Source organism: Cygnus olor, chromosome 3, assembly GCF_009769625.2.
Source record: "Cygnus olor isolate bCygOlo1 chromosome 3, bCygOlo1.pri.v2, whole genome shotgun sequence".
Lineage (NCBI taxonomy): Eukaryota > Metazoa > Chordata > Aves > Anseriformes > Anatidae > Cygnus > Cygnus olor.
In genome coordinates, this window is record NC_049171.1 from 23371239 (window position 1) to 23395618 (window position 24380).

Sequence of the window (24380 nt, forward strand, 5' to 3'; positions counted from 1 at the left end):
GAATAATTAATATTCTTACCACTCACTAAACCACCTACGTCATATTTTATGACATGTATATACTTATACAACACAATTATGAAGATAATACAAATAGGCTGTCCTTCAGAGGAAGATAATTGAGATGAGTTCTGAGACAATATAAAGACAAAACCATGGGCTTTTATACTGTAAATGTATATGGAGGTGGATAGAAAGGAAGTATTAGGAACACTAAGAAAAACATCTGAAAAGTAAAACTACATTAAAAAAGCAGACTTAAGTGGATATTTTTCTTTCTAATTGCCTTTGTAAAATGAAAGAGTAAATAAATATTTTGCTTTGTTGCAAGTATGGTGGTCAGATTTGTGTTTGTCTTTCTATTATATCAGTTAGTACTGTTATACACAAGATATTCCAAATCATGTAGGACAAAAAGGGACAATAGCTGAGAAATCATCATCACACATTTGACGGTTTGCTAAGTAATATCAAACGCAAGTGGCTTCACATAATAAAAAATATGTTATGCCCTATTTCCAAGAGGTATGAGAAGCCAGAAAAAAATGTTTTGAAACTCTAGCTAAGACAGAGATTTTTTAGTTGGAGTTAGAAGACTGGAAAGAAGACTGGAAAGAAATAGCAATCTATACGCTAGGAACAAATAGCACAATACAAATTGTGCTATTCTATTCTATAGGGCAACGTTTTTCAATCTTTCTGTAGCCAACACATATTTGACAAAATATATTGCATCCCTGTGTTCTTGGTCCACATTCTCATCCTATCATACTGCTGTCTTCTCAAAGCCAATTCCTTGAGAATAGTACAGGACTTAGCTGTAGCATACTGCCTGAGAATGAAAAATGTTAAATAAAATGAAGAGAAACTGGTATGTTAAGAAAGTAGATTTTGCAGATGTCAAAGAAAAATCAAAAAAAGTTATTGTAAGGATTGCAGAGAGAGATATTTCAGCACTTCCATTTCATATAAATCAAGGGGGATGTTGTGATAGTGCATTAAGTTATTTGGGTTCCAACATTAAAAATATGTGTAGAACTGTCTCAATTTAATTATCTAGTACAAAGTTAACAACATGTACTCAAATACTTTTTCATTAAATATGAATCTGTATTACTTTTATGGTTCATTTATACTGCAAATATAATATTTGTTAAAACGGAAAAGTAGCTAAAGATTTCAATTTTATCTGTTCAATAACCATATATATAAATATATACAGATAATAGTGATAATAATGTTGTTTTTCCCCTCCTCATTAAGACGTATTACATTTTTTTTCAGCTTTCTGAAAATATTTACAAGATTAACAATGCCACAACCTAGAGTTTAAAATACCCTATATCACCATCAGCCATGAGAAGGATGAGAATATTCCAAGAATATTCTGTGACATCAGACAGTTTGGTAAAACTTGGGAAGCAACTGCATAATCTTTTCTTTCAGATTTCTTTTCTTTCAGAATTCTTTTCTTTCAGAATTCTAAGGAAGATTTCTGTCTTGAAATCAGAATATCAAAATAAGGAAAGACTTTGGATGCCCACTGTGTACTACTAGACTACAATTTTTTGTAAAATGTACTGGAACTGTAGCATGAACTGAAAATTCCAACACATTACTCAGAGTTGCATTCCTTAAAACAGAATTTACAAACAAATTAAAATACTGAGTAACTCTAAGTTTCTTTCATCTTACTTGAAATGAAGCATTTGAGCTGATTATTTAGGCAGTCCAAGACATATACTGCTTATCATGAGGTATTTTCAAAAGTGTAATTAGTGGGCAACTAATGTCGTTCCTTAACGCTACTTGAAGAAATACCCAAAGAACAGAATATTCATATTATTGATTATATAATTTTCAGGTCTCTCAGGTTTGATTATTTCATTTATGTCATTGCAATATTTTATTAGAAGGCACACTGCAGTCAACCAATAAAGATTTTTTTTTTTTAAAAGGGTGCAAAATTTACACAACAAAATTATCAACATCCCGTTATCTTTTTCTAAAAGAATCATAATTGATCTCCACATTGCTGAAGCAGAAACGTCATCATTAGCTTAACAATAAAGTTCAGGATACAGAACCAAAGGAAGAAAAAATTGTGCACTTTCATCCATACATACAGCAGCCAAGATGATCACATAGGCCTGATTCAAATAGAAATTATAAACTGGACACATGAATATGACTATATGAACTTCAATTTATGTTAAAAATGTATACAACGGATATAGGTTGATGATGGTATGTTGAATAAATAACATTTCTTTAAAACAATGAGCCAACGTTATCTAAACATCATTTATCTCTTGAATGAGTAGGCTAAAATACTACTTTTTTAAAAAAAATTTTTTTTTCACTTTTTTTTTCTGGACCTATGCTCTCTAAGCAAATTGTATTTAACATGTATTTGTAAAAACCTTTAAAGGACTTATAGACAGAGCTTCCAGTACAGTTCAAGTCTCTACTATACAGTTAAAAAAAATGTAAATCAAGCATTTCTACAAATTAACGCTCTTTTTCTTTTTCTTTTTTTTTATTTCATAGGTCACAGAACTTTTTTTTTTTGCTCTGGTATATTTGACATCAAAAGTAACATATAACTTGTCACTTTTCTTTTTCTGTTAAAACTTTTCTGTTATTTTGAAGCAATGATATAGCACATATTATTTGTACACTCCAGGTCTCATCCATGAAATATAATTAGAAGCTTTAAGAAATAACAGATGATGAGACGTGACATTTAAAATCCCATTAAACAGAGACATTCATCTAGAACTTGTACCTTTTGAATATCAAGGCAATGACAAAGTCGGGGTTTACTTTTATTCTCCAGTCACATTCTTTCCCAGGAGGATATGCCTGTGGATAGTTAGGTGATAAAATAACTCCTGCTGGGCCTGTCAGGTTTCCTCCACATGCAGCTGTCACAATGTAAAAACAAATGGGAATATGGTCACATGTTAAATTTACAAGTGTTTGTTAACTGTTAAATAGGAGTAAATAAACATTTGAACATTCCCGCTTATATTTTCTAAAAATAAAATATGCTCTCTTCATATTCAAAAGAAGCACAAGAAAAGCTCTTCCTAAAAGAACAAAATATTAAGTCAAATAGGAATTCCTGTCTATTGTTGCTGTTACTTAATCCCATCTTTATGAAATTGGAGTATTTGTTATATACTGGAAGAGGAGAAGCATTACACTAACCAAAGGAGAAGCGTTGTTACTGGACGTGGTGCTCACCAATGTGCATGAACTCATGAAAGAGGCTAAGACTGGAGGCAGTCTGGGCAGCAACAAACATGCCCTGGTTGAGTTTGTGATCTCAAGTAATATGAGCCTGGCAAAGAGCAAAGTCAAGACCTTGAACTTTAGAAGAGTGAACTTACAGCTGTTTAAATAATTAGTTCCTCTTAATTATTTCTGTCAGACATTGTCAATTTCAAACATTCATAAAGTTTAAAGAATAGAGTGAGAAAATGACATCCAAAAATAGTGTTATTCTTAAGAATGTGGTTGTTGGTGACCATAAGTATGAAATAACTGGTTTCTACGGAGAGCATTACTCCAGCATTAGCATCATATGCCCACCAGTTGAACAAGAAATATGATCTGTATTAATTTTAAATAGAGAATAACATTTCAGCTAATTACCTATGCATGTAGGAGGATCCGGTTGCCAGAAGAATCGGTTATTCAGTTGTACACATGTAATTTTAGCTTGTCCTTGAAGTTGATAGCCAGGGTCACATTGAAAGGTGGTTGTATCCCCAGGCTCCCTGCTGTCTCCATATCTAGTGCCATTTTGTGGTGTCCCAGGATCATTACAGGTTGATGCAATAGAAGCTGTTAGGGAATCATGAAATAAAAGCTTTAAGATGCAGATAATAAACATCTTTATATAAAAGCACAATATTTTTACAAGTGCATTCCAAACAAGGCAATAGTATTTACTTATTAGTTAACACAGGAATGCTTTTTGATTCTCTTTTTCTATGAGAATTTGCCCACTGAGATACATCATGATTATGTTGGCTTCCTGCCAGTTTTCTTAGTATGAAATATGGCCTGAGAGGAAATGAACACAAGCTTTTCTTCTTCTTCTTTTTTTATTTTTTTTTCATTTGTTAATACACCAAAAGAGCTAGTAACTCATTTTCTCATTTTAATGTGCCAGTTATCAAAGCAAATTTCTTTATGCACTTTGATGCCTTTTTACACAACAGGGTAAGTAACACAATGTAAATAATATTGTTTTATAGTCTTAATATTCTTCAGCATGCAAATGCTATGTTTGTCCAGCTGGCTGAATCAAATAGCAGTTTTATGTAGTCCTGTATTTCCCTTTTCAGTGGCAAGCAACAACTTTCTCAGAGTATGCTAAAACTCAATCTAAGCAAAACATCTCTCATATGTTCAATCTCTTCAGTTTGTATATAGATTTTGCTTTTGTCCTTGTTTTGGCTGGGATAGAGTTAATTTTCCTCCTAGTAGCTGGTTTGTTGCTGGGTTTTGGATTTAAAATAATGCTGATAACACACCGATGTATTAGTTGTTGCAGAGCAGTGTTTACACAGATCCAAGGACTTTTCAGCTCCTCCTGCTGCCCTGCCAGCAAGGAGGCTGGGGGTGCACAAGGACCTGGAGGGGACACAGCCAGGGGACTCTAGATTGCTCCACCCGACCATGTCCTTTTTAAAGAACTTTGCACGACTGTGAGCAGGTAGGCCTAAAACCTAGTGTCACAATTGGTATTGGTGGGCATCTACAGGTAAGATCCTCTACCATTTTCACTGTCTTCGTTTAGTTAAGTTTAAACCTTGTGAACCCAGATCAAAGACATTTTAAAAATCTACTCCCCCACATCTTTCTGCTCATCTGTACCAGAAGGTATAATCCTTGAAAATTGTGAAATATCAACAATAATTTGTTGTCTTTTTTTTTTCCCTAATATAAACCAGGTATATTTTCTTGCACGCTCACACATCAGACAGTTGATTCAGTCTTAAACTGATTCACAGCCACCTCAACTCTAAATTTGATGTCCTTTCAAGGTGTACTTTTGTTCTGATTATCAGACCAATAAGGACGATTCAGAGATAAAATGCTGTAAATTAAAAGTGTATATGCCATTGTTAAAACTGTTTTTTACTACTTTCTTGGTTCGTAAGCTAACGTTATAATTACCTATCATATCTGACTGCACATTCTCCTACACTCTGGGAAAGCAGTGACTATGTCTTTCAGTATTTTGAGCAGTATGTAGCACATCAAGCACTTAAGTTATAGGAAAGTACTACAAATTACAGGTCAAAAACACTAGGAACATAAATGTAATTATATTATGCTTCATGTATGGCTTCTATTACTACAAATAGAGGTGCAAAGTCTCTTCCAAACTACATTGTATAGTATTGAATGACTCTGAGAAAAATCCTGGCCTTTCTTTTTCACATTTTTTTTCTCATCTCTGGAACTCCTTTAAGCAAACACACATACAGAGCCAAAGTACAAAATGAAATGCTATGACTGTTACACAATAGTAATATGTATAGGGTATCCATATAATTGGAATTAGACTGAGGCTTTCTTTGCAACATGAACAAATACATTAACACAAACAAAATTATAAACACGGAAGCACTGAAGAAAAATAGTTTGTGGGCAGTTTGCTGCCACTGAGAATTGGCAGTCGTTTTTTCGAGGTTTGGTCTCCTGTAACAATCATTGCCAATTGTTTATGCTGGAATGAGAACAAATTGAGAATCTTTATTATCAGAATTAACTTGCAAGTAAGTCAGTGCCAAAAAAAATGGCCAGTAAAACAAGTGAAAGAGAAATAGAAAGGAATATGTCTGCAGGTAATGGATTCCAGCTCTAGATTTCCACTGACCACAATGTAGTACACACATGGACATCTGCACACTGACACATAAATTTAGTGATCGTCATCTAAAATTGTATTACATCTCAAATTTACATCTCAAATCCATTTTCTTTAGGAAAGAATTAGAATTTACTTTGGTTGCATCATTAAATTCTTTTTCTTCATTTTCTGAAGGATTTGAAGCACTTTTTAGAATCAAGGAATCAAAGAATATACCTCTTATAAATGATGTAAGTTAGTAGTCAGTCCATGCTTCCTGCTCTGCTTGTTTGTTTGATTGGTTTTTTATTTCCTTTTTTGTTTTCCTGCTTAAATCCCAGTAAACATTATTATTTCATTAAAATGATTTTTTTAACTCATTCCCAGAAGAAAAGATAAAAAAGCTGCTGATAAAAAAAACTACCACCACAATGCAACCTTTGTGACCAGAATGTGCAAAGAATCTATTTTCTGTATTAATGGCTGCATTTACTCCTTCCATCCACACCAAGACCACTACAAAAACAAAACAAAACAAAAAAACAGCAACAGCAATTAAACATTTAAAAAACTGAAACAGTTACCAAATTGTACAAATGGAAAATTCTTTTTTTTCAACCCTGAAAAAAATAATAATTTTTGTGGGTTTAGTGTTTTTAGCCCTTTGAAATCAAAAATGTCAGTTGATAATGGCCCAATAAGAAAATAAAAATCTTACTGAAAATTACTTGCAATAAAACCCTTAATTTGTATTGACCTGAGGTGATCTTCTGAAATAATGAAATTATCTACAATTTTGTTTTCAATGTGCTCTAGTATAACTGTGTTCTAAATTTGCAGTAGAGAGAAAGGTTGAAGAACGAATGAACAAGATGAGAAACAAACCGAAAAGGAAGAAAAGGTGAACCTTATTAAAATGGTTTTATGTGTACTCTAGCAAATATGTAGCCACTTGGACAAATCACAAAAATTGTAAAACATCCCTATATTAAAATTCATGGATTATGATAACTAACATACTACAAATATAGGACTGTTTATCATTTTATTATTCGTTATTTCTTGACTTTGTTTCCACTCCAAAGTAACACACCTTATACACCTTGAGATCATTCCTATTTCTAAATTAAGCAAAAGACAATGGCAGTGTTGAGTGTGTTTTTTGTTGTATTTTTTTGGACTGTGGGAGACTTTTCCACCAGAATTTATAAGCATCAATTCAAGAACTAAAGTAATGGCTATTACTGCTAATGAGTACTGTGTAAGCACTCCCCAGGCACCACTCTGACAATTTACCTGACATCCCATATTAGTGTAGCTTACTAAATGTATACTTGGCCACAAGGGAAGGAAAGCATGGCTATGACCTCAGAGAAGTTATTTACTATTTGACAGACAAAAACAGCTCAAAAAAAATGGATCACTAGTGCCTATCTGTTAAAGAAGCAAAATTCTTTTAAGTATATAAGCATAAGACAATCTCATTAGTTAGCTTTTTTTTTTTCAATAAATCTTTGACTACCTTCATTTTTTCATTAAAAGGTTATGCAAAATAATACCTCAGCAATCAACAATTATTCCCATTTCAACCGTGTCAAGTCTATACCAATCATGAAGGACTGATGCCTTTTAAAATTTATTTTCACTGTTAGTCCCCATTTCTCACATCGAAAGTTCTCAATTTTAAAAATAAGCAGGCATTTAATAAGCACCAAAACACTCTTTACACTTTTGTTCTTGCAGCCTCAGAAGTTATTTTCTGTATTTGAAAACAGCAACCTTTTCATCATGCCAAATACACTTGATCCTAATTAAACAAAACATCAGACATTTAAGCACTGATGTGTCATCTAGTAAAGCGAACATTTAGACAGACTGTCAACTTTTCAACATTTCATCTCATTTCTAAGTTGTTTTACTTCACAAGATTCCCAAGAGTGTAACTGCTTGAAAATTACAAATCTGTTCTCACTTTACTTGGTATTGTGAAAATGTCTAAAGAGTATAGATGTTATATGCGTTAATAAGCAATCCAGACATTAAGAATCACTAGCTCTTCTGTTATCTATCTCATTTAATAACAGGCTTTTTTCTTCTCAGTTCACATACTAATATATAGCCATGCAATTAATATCCATCATACATACTTATGGGAAATGGCATGTTCATTCTGTGATATGACAATGCCATATAAAATTGTAAAAAATGTGAGGAATTCAGAGACTTGAAGCTGAACACAATTAGAATCATAGAATCATAGGATCATATAGGTTGGAAAAGACCTTCCATAAAGTCCAAATGTTAGGGCTGACCTACTGCGTCCCATCACTAAACCATGTCCCTTGCCACATCCACACATCTCTTAAATACTTCTAGGGATGAGGACTCCACCACGTCCCTGGGCAGACCGTTCAAATGCCTAACTATTCTTTCTGTGAAAAAATTTTTCTTGATAAAATCAAAGATCATTGATAAAAATGTTCAGCAAAACTGGCCCCCAAGACTGCGCCCTGTGGAACACCACTGGTGGCGACCAACTGCCACTGGATTGGGCACCATTCACTATGACTCTTTGAGCCCAGCTATCTAGCCAGCTCTTCACCCAGCAAACTGGACACCTCTCCAACCCACGAGTAGCCAGTTTCTTCAGGAGAACACTATGGGAAACGGTGTCAAATTAAAACATACATGATGTAAAGCAGGGAAAGCAGTAACTACATTTATAACTTAAGGATGCTAAGTCAAAACTAAGTTATGTAGTTAGACTGTTTTAGAAATGATTGTGAAGAATTAATTTTGCAACCTAAATGATTATAAAATGGCAAAAGCAAGAGAGGGGATTTGACTTCCATTAACTGGCAAATAACTCAATTGCTGCTTCTGAGTTCTTGCATATGTTCTGTGCAGTAAATTACATGATACTCCACGTTTACAGTCCCATTCTGTACAGATTTCTCCTCTCCTACTCTCTGTTTCACCTCCTCAGCATAGGACATGCTTTTGTGTGCACAGTCGATGGAATCAGAAGTGCCAGAAGAACGGGCAGCTGGAAAAAAACAAAGGTGCCTAGGGAGTTTTCAGAACTCCATATGTCGGCAGCCACTGTGTTAAGCTTCTCTATTTTGAATTTAATAATCTTCCAGAATGCCAATTTGGATCTTGTTTTGGATTTGGCCCCCAAACTAAATTTTTCTACAGTTAATTTAAAACTTCACTGAAAATCAATAGGATACTGTTTTTGAGAGTATGACCCACTGTATACATTCGTGTGTCTGTAGCTTTGTGATTAATATGTTAGACCTGTGCCTAATTTATCTTTCATCTGAAGGACACTTCATCTTTGATCATTTTTTTTAGCCTGTAATCTGTTGTACAAGAAAAAAAAAAATCATCACCATCTATACTGTTTGTACCGTGCCTCTGGTAAGCCATTTGCTTCAGTGTTTTGCTGCAGACTCTTTATTTTTTCTACTCCACGTAGTAATAAAAGTAATGAAGACTTCTCAGGAATTAGGTTTGTAAACTGCAAGTGATACAGAAGCTTCATGTGTTTTGACACAAGTGCTCGCATAATAAATTTGAGAAGGATTTTGGCATATCAAAGCCAAGACATTGTACATAGGATTTGCAGCAATTTCAGACTAACAACCACTTCCATAGGTGAAAGAATAGTGTTTGGTCCCTAACAAGCATCTTATGCAATATATGTAAATGTGCACATTAGTAACTGCAAATCAATATTAAATGTAAATGTCTTGCACTGTCCAGTACCGTAACAAAAAAAGAAACACAGATGCTAATTCCACCTGTTTTGTGAAGTCTGAAGTACAAAACCCCACAAGTTTAAAGGAGGCAACAAAAGTGACCTACAAGCTTCATTTCTGCATAGTTCTACAGGAACCAAATGAAGAACTGCTGCCTCTTATGAGGCTGAGGATGCCTTACCAGGCTATGGATCAGATGACGGATACAAATTATTTTCCATGCTAATGAAACTGTGTTATTGTGGGCATATAATGCAACATTTATAGCACCACAGAAAGCAAAAGACTGAACTATGGAGTACAATTAGATTACAGACTTTAAAAGGGTGTCCAACTGCTTAACTACTTTAACAAGAGATGTCTAAATGCATTTTATTTTCTTTGAACTCAAAAATTAGTTAGTATATATGCACATTTAAATCTATTTTAAAATGTTTTTTTTTTTTTTTTGTGCTAAACCCCTTTTCTTCTCATGATGAACCCTAGCAATGAAAATTTTGTCATTGAAATGCTTGTACTTAAATACAGTTGCTCAAACCATTAGGGAAGTAACTAAAATTTATCTCAGCAATAAATGAACAATTTACAAAGGAAGAGTACCCTAACAGTTCAAGACATATAACACAGTTACCATAAAGATTTTTGTAAACAGACAAGTGATCAAATGGAATTACAAGCTGGACGTAAGCAGATATCATTGCTTAAATAGATGTCAAATTAAGTACAATGTTATTAGGAGCTATCAAAATTAGCACCACTGCTGCTTAAGCTCTTTTCAGGGGAAGAAAGATATCAGTAGATGTGTCAACATCAGAAACAGCAATTTCCAAATAACTGTTTTAATTGACTGGTTGGTATACGTTTTTTATTTTTATTGCCATAAAGGATTATTTGTGTTGTTAACAGAATGATTTATTCAGGAATGTTTACCCTGTTAGGCTGTTGGAGGAGAACTGCTGTTAGGTATTATTAAAATAAAGCTGATCCTGTAAGAATGGCAATATGACTAATTACTGCCTGACAGTTCGATCATCTGCTATTTCTACTGGTACTTGTTAATATCAGGTAAACAAATTGTATGGTTACATACATAAATAAGTTCGTAGTGAAACAAGCTCCAGGTCAATAAAAGCAATGTGTAAGCATTGGATCCAAGTGCTTTCAGAAGTCTAGAGTTTAAGCAAGATTGATCTGCTTCAATATAGATGGCTAGTCTCATTTGAGATACCTTAAAATATCCAAAGTAACGGGCACAGGACTGAAAGATATGACCAAGGACTTATGGGTGTATGACCTTTTGGAGTGGCAGATGGACACCAGACAGGATATTCTACAGCACCTCAAAGGGAACTAGATACCTGTGATAAGGCAATTAATCACAACCTATTGCATTCTGTGATTTTTATTAGGACCTGAGGAAACAGCATGGAGCTGGGACAGGGGAGGGTCAGGCTGGGTGTTAGGAAAAGGTTCTTCACTGAGAGGGTGGTCAGTCTCTGGGACAGGCTCCCCAGGGCAGTGGTCACAGCACCGAGCCTGCTGGAGTTCAAGAAGGATTTGGACAATGCTCTCAGACACATGGTCTGATTTTGGGATGGTCCTCTGTGGAGCCAGTAGTTGGATTCAATGATCCTTGTGGGTCTCTTCCAAGTCATATTCTATGATTTTATGATTCTGTAACCTTATGGTAGGATTCATATCATTGACCCTTAGATGTCTAGAATTTTGAAATTTAATGTGCATTACTGTAACTAGACTTACAGCTGATGAAAGAAAAAAAAAAAAAAAAGGAAATTTCAAAAGGAAGTTTACTGCATTTACCTTAGACACTTAGGACAAAATCAAGCCAGGTTAGAAAACTTCTTTTTAATGATTAACTTAGATAGGAATGTTTTGCTGCTTGTAACTGTGTTTCTTTGGAAAAAGGAAGCCAAGTATGTCTATACCCTTCTTGTGTTCACTGTCTGTATCATGACAAGAAAGAGTTGGTTGACATCCCTGGCTTGTAATACATAGTTTAAATGTACTTAACCCCTAGATTAAAGGTCAATTTTGTACAGTGAACTCCATTTTTTGGTCCTTTTACGCATGATTAAATGGTAATTAAGTTTTAATGAAAAGCATTAGGCTGATTACAATTAACATAATCATTCTTGTCAGTTCATGTCCTCATGCTCTGCATGCTGAGCTGATTGGGCGAGACAAGGCACTTTTAATAGTGTTCAAATGTTTTACGAGCTTCAGCCATTTACGTTTTTCCATTAAAAACACATCTAAGTACATACACAATCAAGAGTAAGTAATTCATAGGTGATTGTTTTCTGATCTACCTCAAACTATACTTTAACAGTGCATCTTTTTTAGACAAATGCAACAACAGCATTCTTGCTGCAAAGTATAGAAAGCAGATAATGAGCACCATCGCAGTGCTGCAAAACGAATCCTCAACTGGAGGCTAGCACTTCTATGCTTTGATTTTAAACTGTTCATTTGGCCTGATACTCTTAGAGGTATATCCTCCCTGGGATGCTGTAAGTGGATGTTCATTGGCATAGACACTCATTCGAATTGCATAACAGATGCATGCCACTTAACATGCCATACCGAAGTTTCATGTGTCAGAATTCCAGATTCTTGAAGGTTTTCCAAGCCTGTGCAATTCTGCATCTGAAGTTCACTTCTTGGTTTGTAATTCATGTTTAAATACAGTATACTCATTAATAAAAGCATCACCTGAAAATCTATCAAGTGACAGACACAGAGACTCAAAACTTGAGCAGTTACCTTCATAGACTTGTAGTGAAACATCTACATCATCTGCTATTACCAGAGAAGTTTAAGCAACTTAAGAGTTTTTTATTCATTCAGTTAGAACCTACTAAAGAAGTAAATTTTCAACATTCTTTGCAGCTTTGCTATAAACTGACATACAGTTTGAACACATGAATACTAAAGCATGCAAAGATCCTACATATCCGTAGTTTAATCAGTTCAAATCCTTTACAGATCAAGGCCACAGTAGTGTTCTTATTGCCTCAAGGAGACTAAATAAAGTAAGTCCTCATTTTTAGATTAAATAATTTAACATTGACTTTAACATATTCCTTAAATCCTATTTTTTACTCTACACAATCAAAAAAATAAGAAAAACATTCTGCTTGCCAAGCAGGGTGAATGAAACTTTAATATCATTTTCCCTTTACTTGAGCTGAGACATTCAGTTCTTCACCACTAACTCCAATTAATTCCGGTAAGACATACACTGCAATTGCCAGCATAATCACCGAGTGCATCCATCAGGTCTGCTAACATGACCAAATCACTTCTTCACCCTTAAGGCATTAAATTGTTTCTTATTTACTATAAGTATCATTGAAGGTCAAAGAATACATACTAACTTGTTGGCAAATCTAACAGCTTAAATATTTTCCTCCTTTCAAAATTTATGCATAAAATTATAGATATCTTTGATGTAAGGTGTTTGCTAACTCTAACAGAGTAAAAAAAAAAAAAACAAAAACAAAAACTTAATTTCCATAAATGTAAAATTTAACTTTTTCAAACAACATGGAAAGCAGCACATTGTGTAGCACACAGGTCAGAAATTTTAGAAACATTTATTCTCCTCTTTTCATTTAACTCATTTTGTATACTTTTAACTAGGTATCTTAGGGTGAAACTGTCTATGGTTTGGGACACAACATTTAGAAAAAATAAAGTAAACTGGGAAGTTTCACATGCATTATTAAGATTCTAGTAAACTCTGGAAGCAAATTTTCTTATGCAGAAATAATGACTGGAAGCTTATTAGTGCCCCTTACTTCTGAATGACATCACTTACAGAGAAGGTTTTAAATAATACTCCTGCTCTCTTACGTTGTATTAATTCATACTTTTTGTATGTTCAGGAGCAGATATACCTTATGTACTTTAGAGCTAGACATATAAGGATTCAATGACTGAGTCAAAGACAACGGTACAATGGCACAACAATACAATGGTACGATGGTCTCCTTGCAGTCCTGCCCTCAGTGTTTAACACTTCAGTCACAGGATCATGTGACTGAACACACATACTCAGTTTTACAATATTGATCTTATTATACTGCATACATGGGGACTATTACTTTAGCCCTGAATATGTGTATGATTAGTTCCATATAATATTTTTATATATATATATATATTTCAGTATATTTATATATATATTATTATTCGGTGTAATTGTTCACATAAACAGTGGTTAAGGTCATAAAATGATGTATTAGATGGTGTGAGTGAAAAAAGAAAAATAAACAGAAAATATGAACACTAAATAATGTAAGATGTTATTAGGTAGCACTGGTGGGAACACTTAAAAGCCCTGAAGGAAACTCATGCATATACAAACCCATTTTAACTTGTTAGACAACGTTGATTAGATAATACTGGACATGGTTTTGCTATACATAACAAGGAATAAGAAAACATACTGACACAAAGCAAGTCCAAACAATTCACCCTAGTTGTAGCTATCTGCATAAGTGTATAGATTAAAATAATATAATCTTTTGCTAAAGACAGAGGAAGTTGTAAAATGAGAAACAATTCACAAAGATAAGAATAATATATGTAAATATTGCATATAATACTGCATTTGAGATACAAAAATATTTACGTACTTGAAAACTGAATGGAGAAGCCTGATTTGCTGATGAAGAAGTCACTGTCAAACTGTAATGTCAATGAGTTGAAAGTGCTGTGAATATCCTCTGGAAGGGCTGAGCCACTCCATTCTTTAAGCAATATGCTGCTTTCAATGGGCCCATCCCACACCTTCAAGATATCATGAGCAACCTCAGTGTCAAAAACGATAAAATGCAGGCTGCAAAGAAAAAGTAAAAGCCCTATACATTACTGATTAAACACAATTACACAAAACTCCAAGCAATCATTTCCAAGCTGTTCTTAGTTTTGAAATGCTGTTTCTGTTTCAGGACTCAAAAAGGCTTGGTTGTCCTGAAGCGTTATCCATTTTTCCTGTTGAGTTAGCTATCTCATAAGAGAGATACTGTTCTGTCCTATAAATGCTTTAATTACAAAAAACACCACTATGATACAGTACTTGTTCTATAAATTAACCTCTTTTTATCATAGATATTTTAAAGGATAAGAACTATAATTTCATCAAAGATTTCCTTTATTTATTCAATTGAGGATACCAAGAACACAGATTGAACTGTATTACATGCAACTGGAAAAAGCAGTAGCTACTGGACATAGCATAGGAAACTCAGTCAGTATGGCATTTGTTTTTCTTTACAAAAAGTAAAAAATGTATTAATCCATCTTTGGCTTATGCCAACATTCGTAAAACATTAAATTACTATATTGGAATACTCCAATTTTTATTTATCTCCAGATGAAATATTAGATTTAGAAAGATGTTCAGGAATGCTATGTTATTAGTCAAAACCTGTACATTGACTTCAAGTTCTGACTGTATATTTTTAACATTGAAGAAATCGAATAGCTAAATATAAAAACTCCTTTTTTACTTTAAATACTCACGTGTCGATATTTCTGAATTACATTTGTCCACATAAAATAAATAATGAAATAGCTTACTATTTGTTAACTTTTTTCACAAAATAGCTGATCTGCTCAAGTAATACATCTCAGTTATATATCATTAATTATATTAGTATCAAGAATCTTTTTTTAATGACAGCAATTAAAATTATATTGATTAGATTTTTTTTGTTTTGTTACATTCTTGTTTTAATTGCAACTTTCTGTTAGCAATGGACAAATCAGCTTGAATATTAAAAGAATCTGACATTTCAAAGTTTTGAATGTGTGCTACTACAGGAAAACTGAGCTGAAAGAATCTTTAAATATTCATATTCCTTCCACTTTGAGTGATTCAGCTACGTGTCAACTGCAGAGTATAACAATCTTTCTTGTCAATATAAACTGATGAGGAAAACTGTTTTAAAAGTTCTTGTATTACCTCTTTCCTTTTGCCTGAGTTCTTGAATCTTTCCATTAGTTTTCCATAAATTATTACAGAAATAAAAATGTAGATTCTTGGCATGTCTCTGCAGTTCTTAGCATGTACTTTTATTGTGTTCATTAGTCATCATTTGTTCTTCCCTTTTGTAACTTTCTTATTTCTTCTTTTTTCTGTTATGCTGCCTAGTCCATGTGGAGAAATCTACCAGTCCTTATGTATTAAGTATTCTCTCAGTCCTGTGCAAATTTCTTTTTAAAGCCTCGTTATTTCTCTTAAATTTGATTATTCTCAAAGTCTTCTGAGACGTTGATGGTCTTACTTCAACTGATTATGGGGAAAATATGATACTTGTATACTTCAAAATGTTATAAATTTTAATAACAATATGATAGAAGAGAGCAGGAATAAAAGATGAAAACCTGTCAGAGTTGTATACAAAGGGCTTATCTTCTCTTATGCTGCTGTTCTTGTCAAATCCTCATCACATCAAAGCATCCATGACAAAGTCTCCTACTAGATAACCAACAATGTCCAAGATGCCTGATGTCCAAGCACTCCTGGCAGAGACTCAGGCACTTTAGGTTTGCTTGAAGTAATTTATTCAAGAAAAAAATTGTTGAATAATTATATTCTATTTACAACAAATTGTTACATTGAATGTGACAGTAAGATATAAAAAAATGGTATTACAATGACTCAAGGGAAGAATTTTGAAACCACAACTGACAGCTTGGCACTTTAGCTTGTTTACAGTTAGAAAAAGCCATAGCAGTGCAACACAGATGATTTATAGGCTATACTATCTACCGGAATTCACAGTTAAGAATCAGATGCCTAGGTGTCCCCTGTACAATTTAGTTACTCAGGATCCCTAGAGGAGTGGTACTCATAAATGCCAGCATGACAAGCATCAACTTTATTACTATAAGGAGGAGTTAGTAAACAAAAAATTGGTAGAAGAGTGTGAGTATATAAGGCATAGAATATAATTTACAAAATACTAAAGTCAACAATAAATACTGAAATTAAGCATGTACCTTATTGTCTTTCCTGGATCTGCTTCAATAATCCAAGTGCAATGAAGATTATTGTCATACGGTGCTGGGTAACCTGGGGACAAAATGCGCCCTGATGTGGCAGCATGAATTCGTCCACCACACTCAGCTACAAAATAAATAAGGATTGCATTTATTACTTTTAAGTAGACCATAATACTTGCACTTCCTTTTTTTTTTTTTTTCTGTTTCATATCTCTACATCTTCTAACAAGGTAACAGGTAACATAATATCTCTGAAGTAACATTATAAACCAGTACATTTGCATACAAACCAGGATACGTACACAAGTTAAAAAATGCACATATAATAATCTCTTTCCTGACTTGCTGTAAAGTAATAAATCATACTTATGTGATTAAGATGTTTTACAGACAAGAGTATTTCAATATGAACTGAGACTACAAAAGCACAATTTTAGCATCAGCAAGACAGCAAAGTGTTAGGAGTTCTCAGAAATATCTAATTGAACATGTTTGTCTTTCCTAAGTAACACTGAATGCTGAAATTCAGACTTTACACACTTTCATTTTGTAATTAAAATCACTTTCTCACTTGCCCTAATATCAAAATGCTTTCAGTTTAATGGTTTAAACTTATTTCTATATATCTTTAATTAAATAATAAAGCAGTTAGGTATTGCCTTGCAATTTCCTTAGGTATTTAAAAATTGAAATGCCATGTGCCCATAGGTGAGACAGTAAGTCAGAAAGCTATAATCTGAAAGTATGAACTGTCTGGTTTTAACCATTTCTACTATCACTACTGTCTTAACTTTTTGTAGAGACCTATTGCATCGCAAATAATCCAGAATCAAATGATGCTTACTTTGCTTGTTTAGAGCATCATGCCATTATCTGACCAGTATGAAGTTGTGCCCTAATGTAAGTGGAACTCTGTGTAACAGTCAAGTGCCACTGAATCAAAAAGAATCAGTAACTCCACAGTTAAATAATGTCCCTGAAGTCCTACCTCAGCTACCCTAACAGCTTTGCTTCACAAGTAATGGCACTAAAAAACACTACCGGGGGAAACTGTTCAAGCACAGCTGTCTATCACAGTGTAAGACATAGATGATGGCACAAACATGGCAGTGGAACCAAATAATTTATTAGCAACAACTCCTAACAAAATACATGCCACTGAGTCATTGCTGACAACCAAATTGTTACACAGATGGAAAATAACTGCAGAGGAAACAAGGTGAGTGATTTACTTAGCTATCCTGCTGTTTTGGTTACTCAGATCACTACATATTATTTATGAAACCACAGCAGAAAGCTATTTCTTCAAATATCTGTCCTCTAAGTTTTCAGGTAATTTCAATTATATGAATTGCAATAATCACCGTGACAGATAACTGCATATAAATAAATTATTGATACACTATTGTATTTACCGAAGAACTCAGAATAACCCAGTGAAACCAAACTTATTTAAATTCAAACTAATTGACATATTTGCTTTAAAATTCTAAGACTTTTTCAGAAACAGAATACATGTTGTGAACTTTAGGGGGATATGTTATGTTCACTGGAGAAAAAAGTAAAGTTTCAAACATGATTCTGACAAAAAAATCCAAAAAGGTAGTTTTCAATATGCAGAAATGGGCATACTGTAAAATCACCATCTTAAAGAATATACTATATAAAATAAATAATTATAACTAATAGAATTGAACTATCAATCAAAAAAGACCTATAATCGTCTAAAGATGGAATTCCAGGAATTCATTTTGTTTCTTTGCTATGGCTTACAAAATGAAAATGAATGCCAAGATCAATATAACAATGTATCATTGAAGATTACTAGGTGTAGAATATGCTGAATATGTGCATTTATGGTGAATATCTGCATTTATGCTGAATATATGCATTTATTTTTTTGTAAATGAGATTGCAATGATTGTAAAGACAATGATGAATGTAAAAGTCACTGAAGACAACAGCAAATATCAAATGTTGATCCAAGATTCAGCAAGCAAAAAAGAATAGATCTGTACCATCAGGAAGACATTGAGAAAGTGTGTCTAGGTAAGAAAGTGATCTTTGAAAGTTCATGACAACTTAAGAAAAAGTATGAAAAGGAAGCCAGTCAAATCAGAGAAGGAAGAGAGAACAGATAGCATGGTATAAAACTGCAAAAAGAAAAGATCACATATCTAAAGCTTATTAAGTAAATAAAGAGAATGAAATAATCCGCAGAAGCCTAGCTGAATTTTTGGGAATCTTCATGATAAGTTCTCCTTTGTGCAGAACAGTAGGGAAAAAAAATGTAACAATTCAGTGCAGTTAACAGACTGGTTTAGAAAGATGCACTCTTAGAAGACTTTCAGAAAGAATTCAGAGAAAATGGTCACCATTTGAGAGCCAGAAAAGTTATACTTGGATGGTCACAGTAAATGGTTTCTTATATACAGCATATACCATTATCATATAAAGTACAGAAAGATTTTTTTTTTCCTGAAACTACAGCAGAAATCTTTCACTATCACAATCCATATTACCTATGCAAGCAGGCAAAGGTTTGTCCCAGACTCTCCGATCTCCACTTAAGCAGGTCATAAGACCACTTCCATGCATTGTATAGCCAGGATTACAGCTATATAAAATGACAGTGTCTATGAAATGTCCTTCATCTCGGATCTTGTAACCATAATTTGGTATGCCAGGATCTTCACACTTCACGAGGTCAAAACCTGAAAACAGAAGTGGGAAGGGAAAAGAAGAAATAAAGACACATAGATATCAAATATAAAACAAAGTATAATGCCAGTGACCTTCTTTCTTGTCTTGATGCAAATAATGTTCTCATGATTCACTTAGATTAGATGTATCCACAGTGACCAAAGATAAATCATATACAAACTGGGGAAATCAGAAAATTGAAACACCAAGAACTAATTATTGATATGATATTGATTGCAGCATTATTTTATTGAAGAAACAGTATTATTCACACTGTCACACTAATAGATTAGTGAGAAATTAATTACTTATATCACTTTATTCTTGAAATTTTATTTATTTATTTATTATTCAGACGAAAGGAAGCAGTATTGACCCTGTATTTGGTACTGAGTAGAAGATTCTCCTCCTTATCTAATCTCCACACCAAATCCATCACACCATAGTGGAAATTCAGGAAGCAAAAACAAAGGGTGTTTCATCCACCCTAGTGTCCAGATACCATGGCTTCCGCTTCTCCTTTGCTGAAAATGAATAAAAAATATACTCATTTTTGACTAGCATTCCCCTTTTTGGGCCGTTAACATGTGAAAGAGATAAACGGTTTCCTTTATGCTCCCTGGCATAAGCAGTTCTACTCTGAGCAGGTACAATTGTTTCCCTGTTTTACCCTTTCTTATCTGTGTTTTCTCCATACAGCAGTGCTAACTTGTAAAGGCAAAGCTCTCCTTTTGCCTTGAGGTCCAGTTCTGGGAGCTTTATAAAAAGTGGTTCCAAATTCATCTTTCTCAACTGCTGCCAGATTTTAGGATTCTTCCTTTATTATTGTCATGTGCCCAGCCCAAGTAATTCCAACTCTACAAATGTTTTCTCTTTTGCAGTCCTTATTTTACCGAACAGCTGCTGTCATACTTCATTATGGACTTCTAAATCAGGCTGCTGGTGTTCCTTTTAGTTTGCTGTTTGCAGCTCATTTTCACATTAGGTCTTTCACTAATTAGGAGACAATCAGATGTCTTTATGGTAAATAACTTATTGATAGATAATCTTTCATAATTTAAAAAATGCACAAAATAGAGTTGGTATCCTATTTTTCTCATGAAAAATAGGATTTTTTTTCCCTTTTTCCTGAAAATGAAAAGATCAGCCTCAGCTGGAAAAATGGCAAGGAGTCTAATACCTTGCTCTTCCTCCTGTACAGATACTAAAGCTGTATAACAACCAAGTCCTCTGAAAACAAACATTGCCTGTTTTCTTGTCTACATTTCTGTTCAATATGCATTACCTTAACTAAATATACGATACCAAACTATTTAGCATCATTTGTAGCTTTGTGGAATTTGTGCAATTCTCCACTCCCTGTAAATCTCACAGATAAATTATCGAAATTTGCATCGAAATTCCTGTGTAGGAAAGGGAAAAAATATCACTGAAATGATGACTTTGTTCATGATGCAGTGAGAAGGCTGCCTCTCCTCTCCTCTCCTCTCCTCGGTATAATTTGTCTGAATTACAGAATTTCCTATCAAAATAAAAGAATCCTACATGCCTACTTTACTCTTTCCATCTTGTAGGATTTGGGTTTTGATGCCAGCCTTTATAAATAAAGGTGAGTCTATAACTTTCCGGGGACTCCTAGAAAATACTGGGATATAATACTCTTTTTTTTTTTTTTTTTTTTCTAAGTACCTTACTGCTTTTCTATTCCTAAATTGGACAGAAAGATTGGGGTGATTTACTTGTTAGAACTCAGGCTGCTAAAGATCAGAGGACTAAATCTGAACTACTTAGCTTAGGCTATTTTCATAGTAGAGAAATAAGAATCTCAAAACACCAACTCTTATTTAGATAGTTGTCTAAGATCAGTCAGTACAATCAGCTTCTGGAAAAACAACAACAACAAAAACTATTTTCAGCCTTCACTGTAAAGTGAGCCTAGGTTGTTCATACAGTAGGCTATCTCAGAATTTTAATTATCTAGAGAAAAGGGATCCCACCCAAAATGAAAGCTGTTCCATCACATAAACACTGTATTTGTATCTGCTCCCAAATGTTAAGAAATGTCAAGCACCAAGAAAAATTAGTATGCTCTGACCACAACCATGCACTGTTAATTACCTTTCAAAATGGCGTGGCTATCAACAAGCTGTTTCCTGAGAGCTGTCTTTAGCTCACCGTGTCTGCTACCTTGTACTTGAGATTGTCTGGGAGAGTGCTAGATCCAAGCTAACAGCACACTAGGATTTATCCTAGTATTTCATAAGTCTAGACAATCACTTTCCTGATGCACACTCATGCCCTGACAATATTTAGTTTACTTGCAGAGGTGTAGCCTGTGTGTCAGAAAGAGTATGCATAATCACAGGTTGTTTTCATAAAAGGAAAATTACATCTTATAAGTACAAATGGATTATAGAGATTTAGCATTATTCCCTTGCTAAAAGATTGTCTCTGTGTGAAAATTTGTACATCCCTGTAATTTCACTTTGCTGCCAAAAAAAAGAAACAAGCAAACATACTCAGTTTACAGACAAAAGAGGTGGCATTCATTTTAACTAGCTCTCAACACTGATTGTATAAAGTCTTATCTAAACCAGTTGTCTTTTAGATTTAATAGTCACTTATAGGGTATGATTAATCCCATCCTAAAGTAAATGCCTAAAATAGATTGGATGAACTGTGCAATTCTAAAAAGCTCTATTTCTCTTCATTCACTATAAAAAGAGCCAAGGTGATTAGGTCGTTCAGATGAACTGAACTTCATAAGAAATAGCTATATTTCATCATTTGATTAAACATACAAAGACATTCATTTAAAAAAACGGAACATGTAAGTGGTTTGACAGATAATGTGATGATATTTTAATGACGATTTGACAGCATGAGCTAATGTAACATTATTTCTCTGCCACTGATTTTAGATCCTTTCCCATCCTTTAGTAGGTATGACATTTGGTTATCAGATTCTGATAACAGAAGATTCTGATTGACAGAAGAAGATTTCCTGATCAAAAAATCTACTTGTGTGTGGTGAAATAACTTTCTGTATGAATGATATATAGTGAGAAAGCCACACAAGCGACTGATTCTTCTCTACCTTCTACCACAAAGAATAAATGGTTGTTAGGGAGAGGTAGTATCTTATAAAAGACCAGTAAACACATTTGGGCAAAATGAAAAAACTGCTGGACAAACAAGTCCTTCTGGTCTGCTACATAGCCATCCTCACTACTGAAGAAGTACTCAAGGCTGGGATAAATTTATTCTGACTTCCTATCATTTTATGCATTCCATTTAGCATTCATTTTTGTACAAATGTGTAAATATAAATGAAGTGATGCCAGATTTCTTCTTCTCCTTTTTGCAGTGCTGCTTCTGTAGGATGATGATTTTATAAAAAGCACTAGATCTCCTCATTCATCAGAAAAAGGGCTTCCTGTGTAGCGTGCCTTTCTCATTTGCAATAATGATCCCTGAAGACTCCTGAAAAAACTCAGTATTGCTAAGAGTTAAAGGAAATCCTGCCCCAAGCTTCAGTTTGACAGAAGACTGCCTGCCATCACTTTCTCTGTTCTTGCTTTGGAATTGGACTAAGTAGCACGAAAGATCTGTTTTTCATTTAGCTTATTAATAGTTCACATTATTGCAACACTCAATTGTACCTCTATCTATTCAATTATCATAGAAATTTTCAACCTACTTTGCTTTGTAGATAGCTACAAGTTTTCCAAAGTGAGTTACAGTACTGTAAAAATTATTCCTATTGAAAATAAGCATGCTTCTCTCCATTACATCGTCAGACTGTGGAAGAAGTCCATGAGTCCCCATAGATTGCAGGTTGACATTCACTTTACTTCTATGTTAGAGGACTATAACTGAATTAATATAATCTGATACAATGATACAAAATTAATAATGAAATGACCTTGATATTACTTATTTACATTGAAAACAAAACAAAACAAACAACTAAACAACTTCTGTTCTAAAACAATATTATTTTGAAGATAGAAATTCAAAATATAAATAGAGGTTTGACATTTAAGAAAAAAAAACTGTTTTTTTTTTATTTTAAGCCTAAAATACTTGACCTGTAAAAATGAGTTACTAGCCTTTGGCATTAACTTGACTAACTTGGTACTGAAATTACTTCTATAATATTAAATATGTATTATGCCTGTATCATACTATTCTTACGTATATAACATAGCACACACTTGCTAAAATATATTGATTTGCATTACAGAAGTTTGTGTATGGTTGTGTAGGTTTATAACTATATACAAAAAATAAAGTATCATATGCCTAGAACTTATATAATGTAAAACTAAACTAATAGTGCAACAGTGGGAGACTAAACTAGATAATTATGTACTGAGTCTTCCTCTTTCACCTCAGACTGGTCTAGATTAATCAGATCAAAAATTAATTAAAATCTAGTAGATTTGCACATTTACATTTTCAATGTTAGTATCATAAATGTAGATGAAGTTTCTCTAAATCTAGCACACTTTTAGAGATCTTCTTAAAGCATCGCGCTCCAAAAGTGTAAAGACTTTTTCATGGATCAACAGCACAAGTCAAAGGTGAATCGTGCTTCTTTAACAGCCTCTTACTCTACAAATACCTGCTGAAACTTTATTTCATAGAATCATTGAATGGTTTGGGTTGGAAGGAGCCTTAAAGACCACCCAATTCTAACCCCCTGCCATGAGCAGGGACACCTCCCACCAGACCAGGTTGCTCAAAGCCCCATCCAGCCTGGCCTTGAACACCTCCAGGGATGGGACATCCACAGCTTCTCTGGGCAACCCGTTCCAGTGCCTCACCATCCTCTGAGTGAAGAATTTCTTCCTAATGTTTAATCTAAATCTCCTTTCTTTTAGTTTAAAACCATTATCTGCCTGAGCAAAATGTCACTCTCCATCTTTTTTATAAGCCCCCATTAAGCACTGAAAGTCAGCAATGAGGTTTTCCAGAGCCTTCTCTTCTCTAGGCTGAACATC

The 24380-nt window shown here is 33.9% G+C and overlaps 1 protein-coding gene across 5 annotated transcripts in view; it reads right to left on the reverse strand.

Moving 5' to 3' along the window:
• Positions 1-24380, reverse strand: part of CSMD1 (CUB and Sushi multiple domains 1) — a 1148093-nt gene that overhangs the window by 201765 nt on the left and 921948 nt on the right. For all 5 annotated transcript variants that reach the window (XM_040551456.1, XM_040551454.1, XM_040551453.1 and 2 more), the window contains 5 exons: positions 19194-19385; positions 16669-16795; positions 14298-14500; positions 3661-3852; positions 2789-2927 (listed from right to left, as the gene is read on the reverse strand). In XM_040551456.1, the coding sequence (XP_040407390.1) occupies positions 2789-2927; positions 3661-3852; positions 14298-14500; positions 16669-16795; positions 19194-19385 (853 nt within the window). The remainder of the gene's footprint in view (positions 1-2788; positions 2928-3660; positions 3853-14297; positions 14501-16668; positions 16796-19193; positions 19386-24380) is intronic.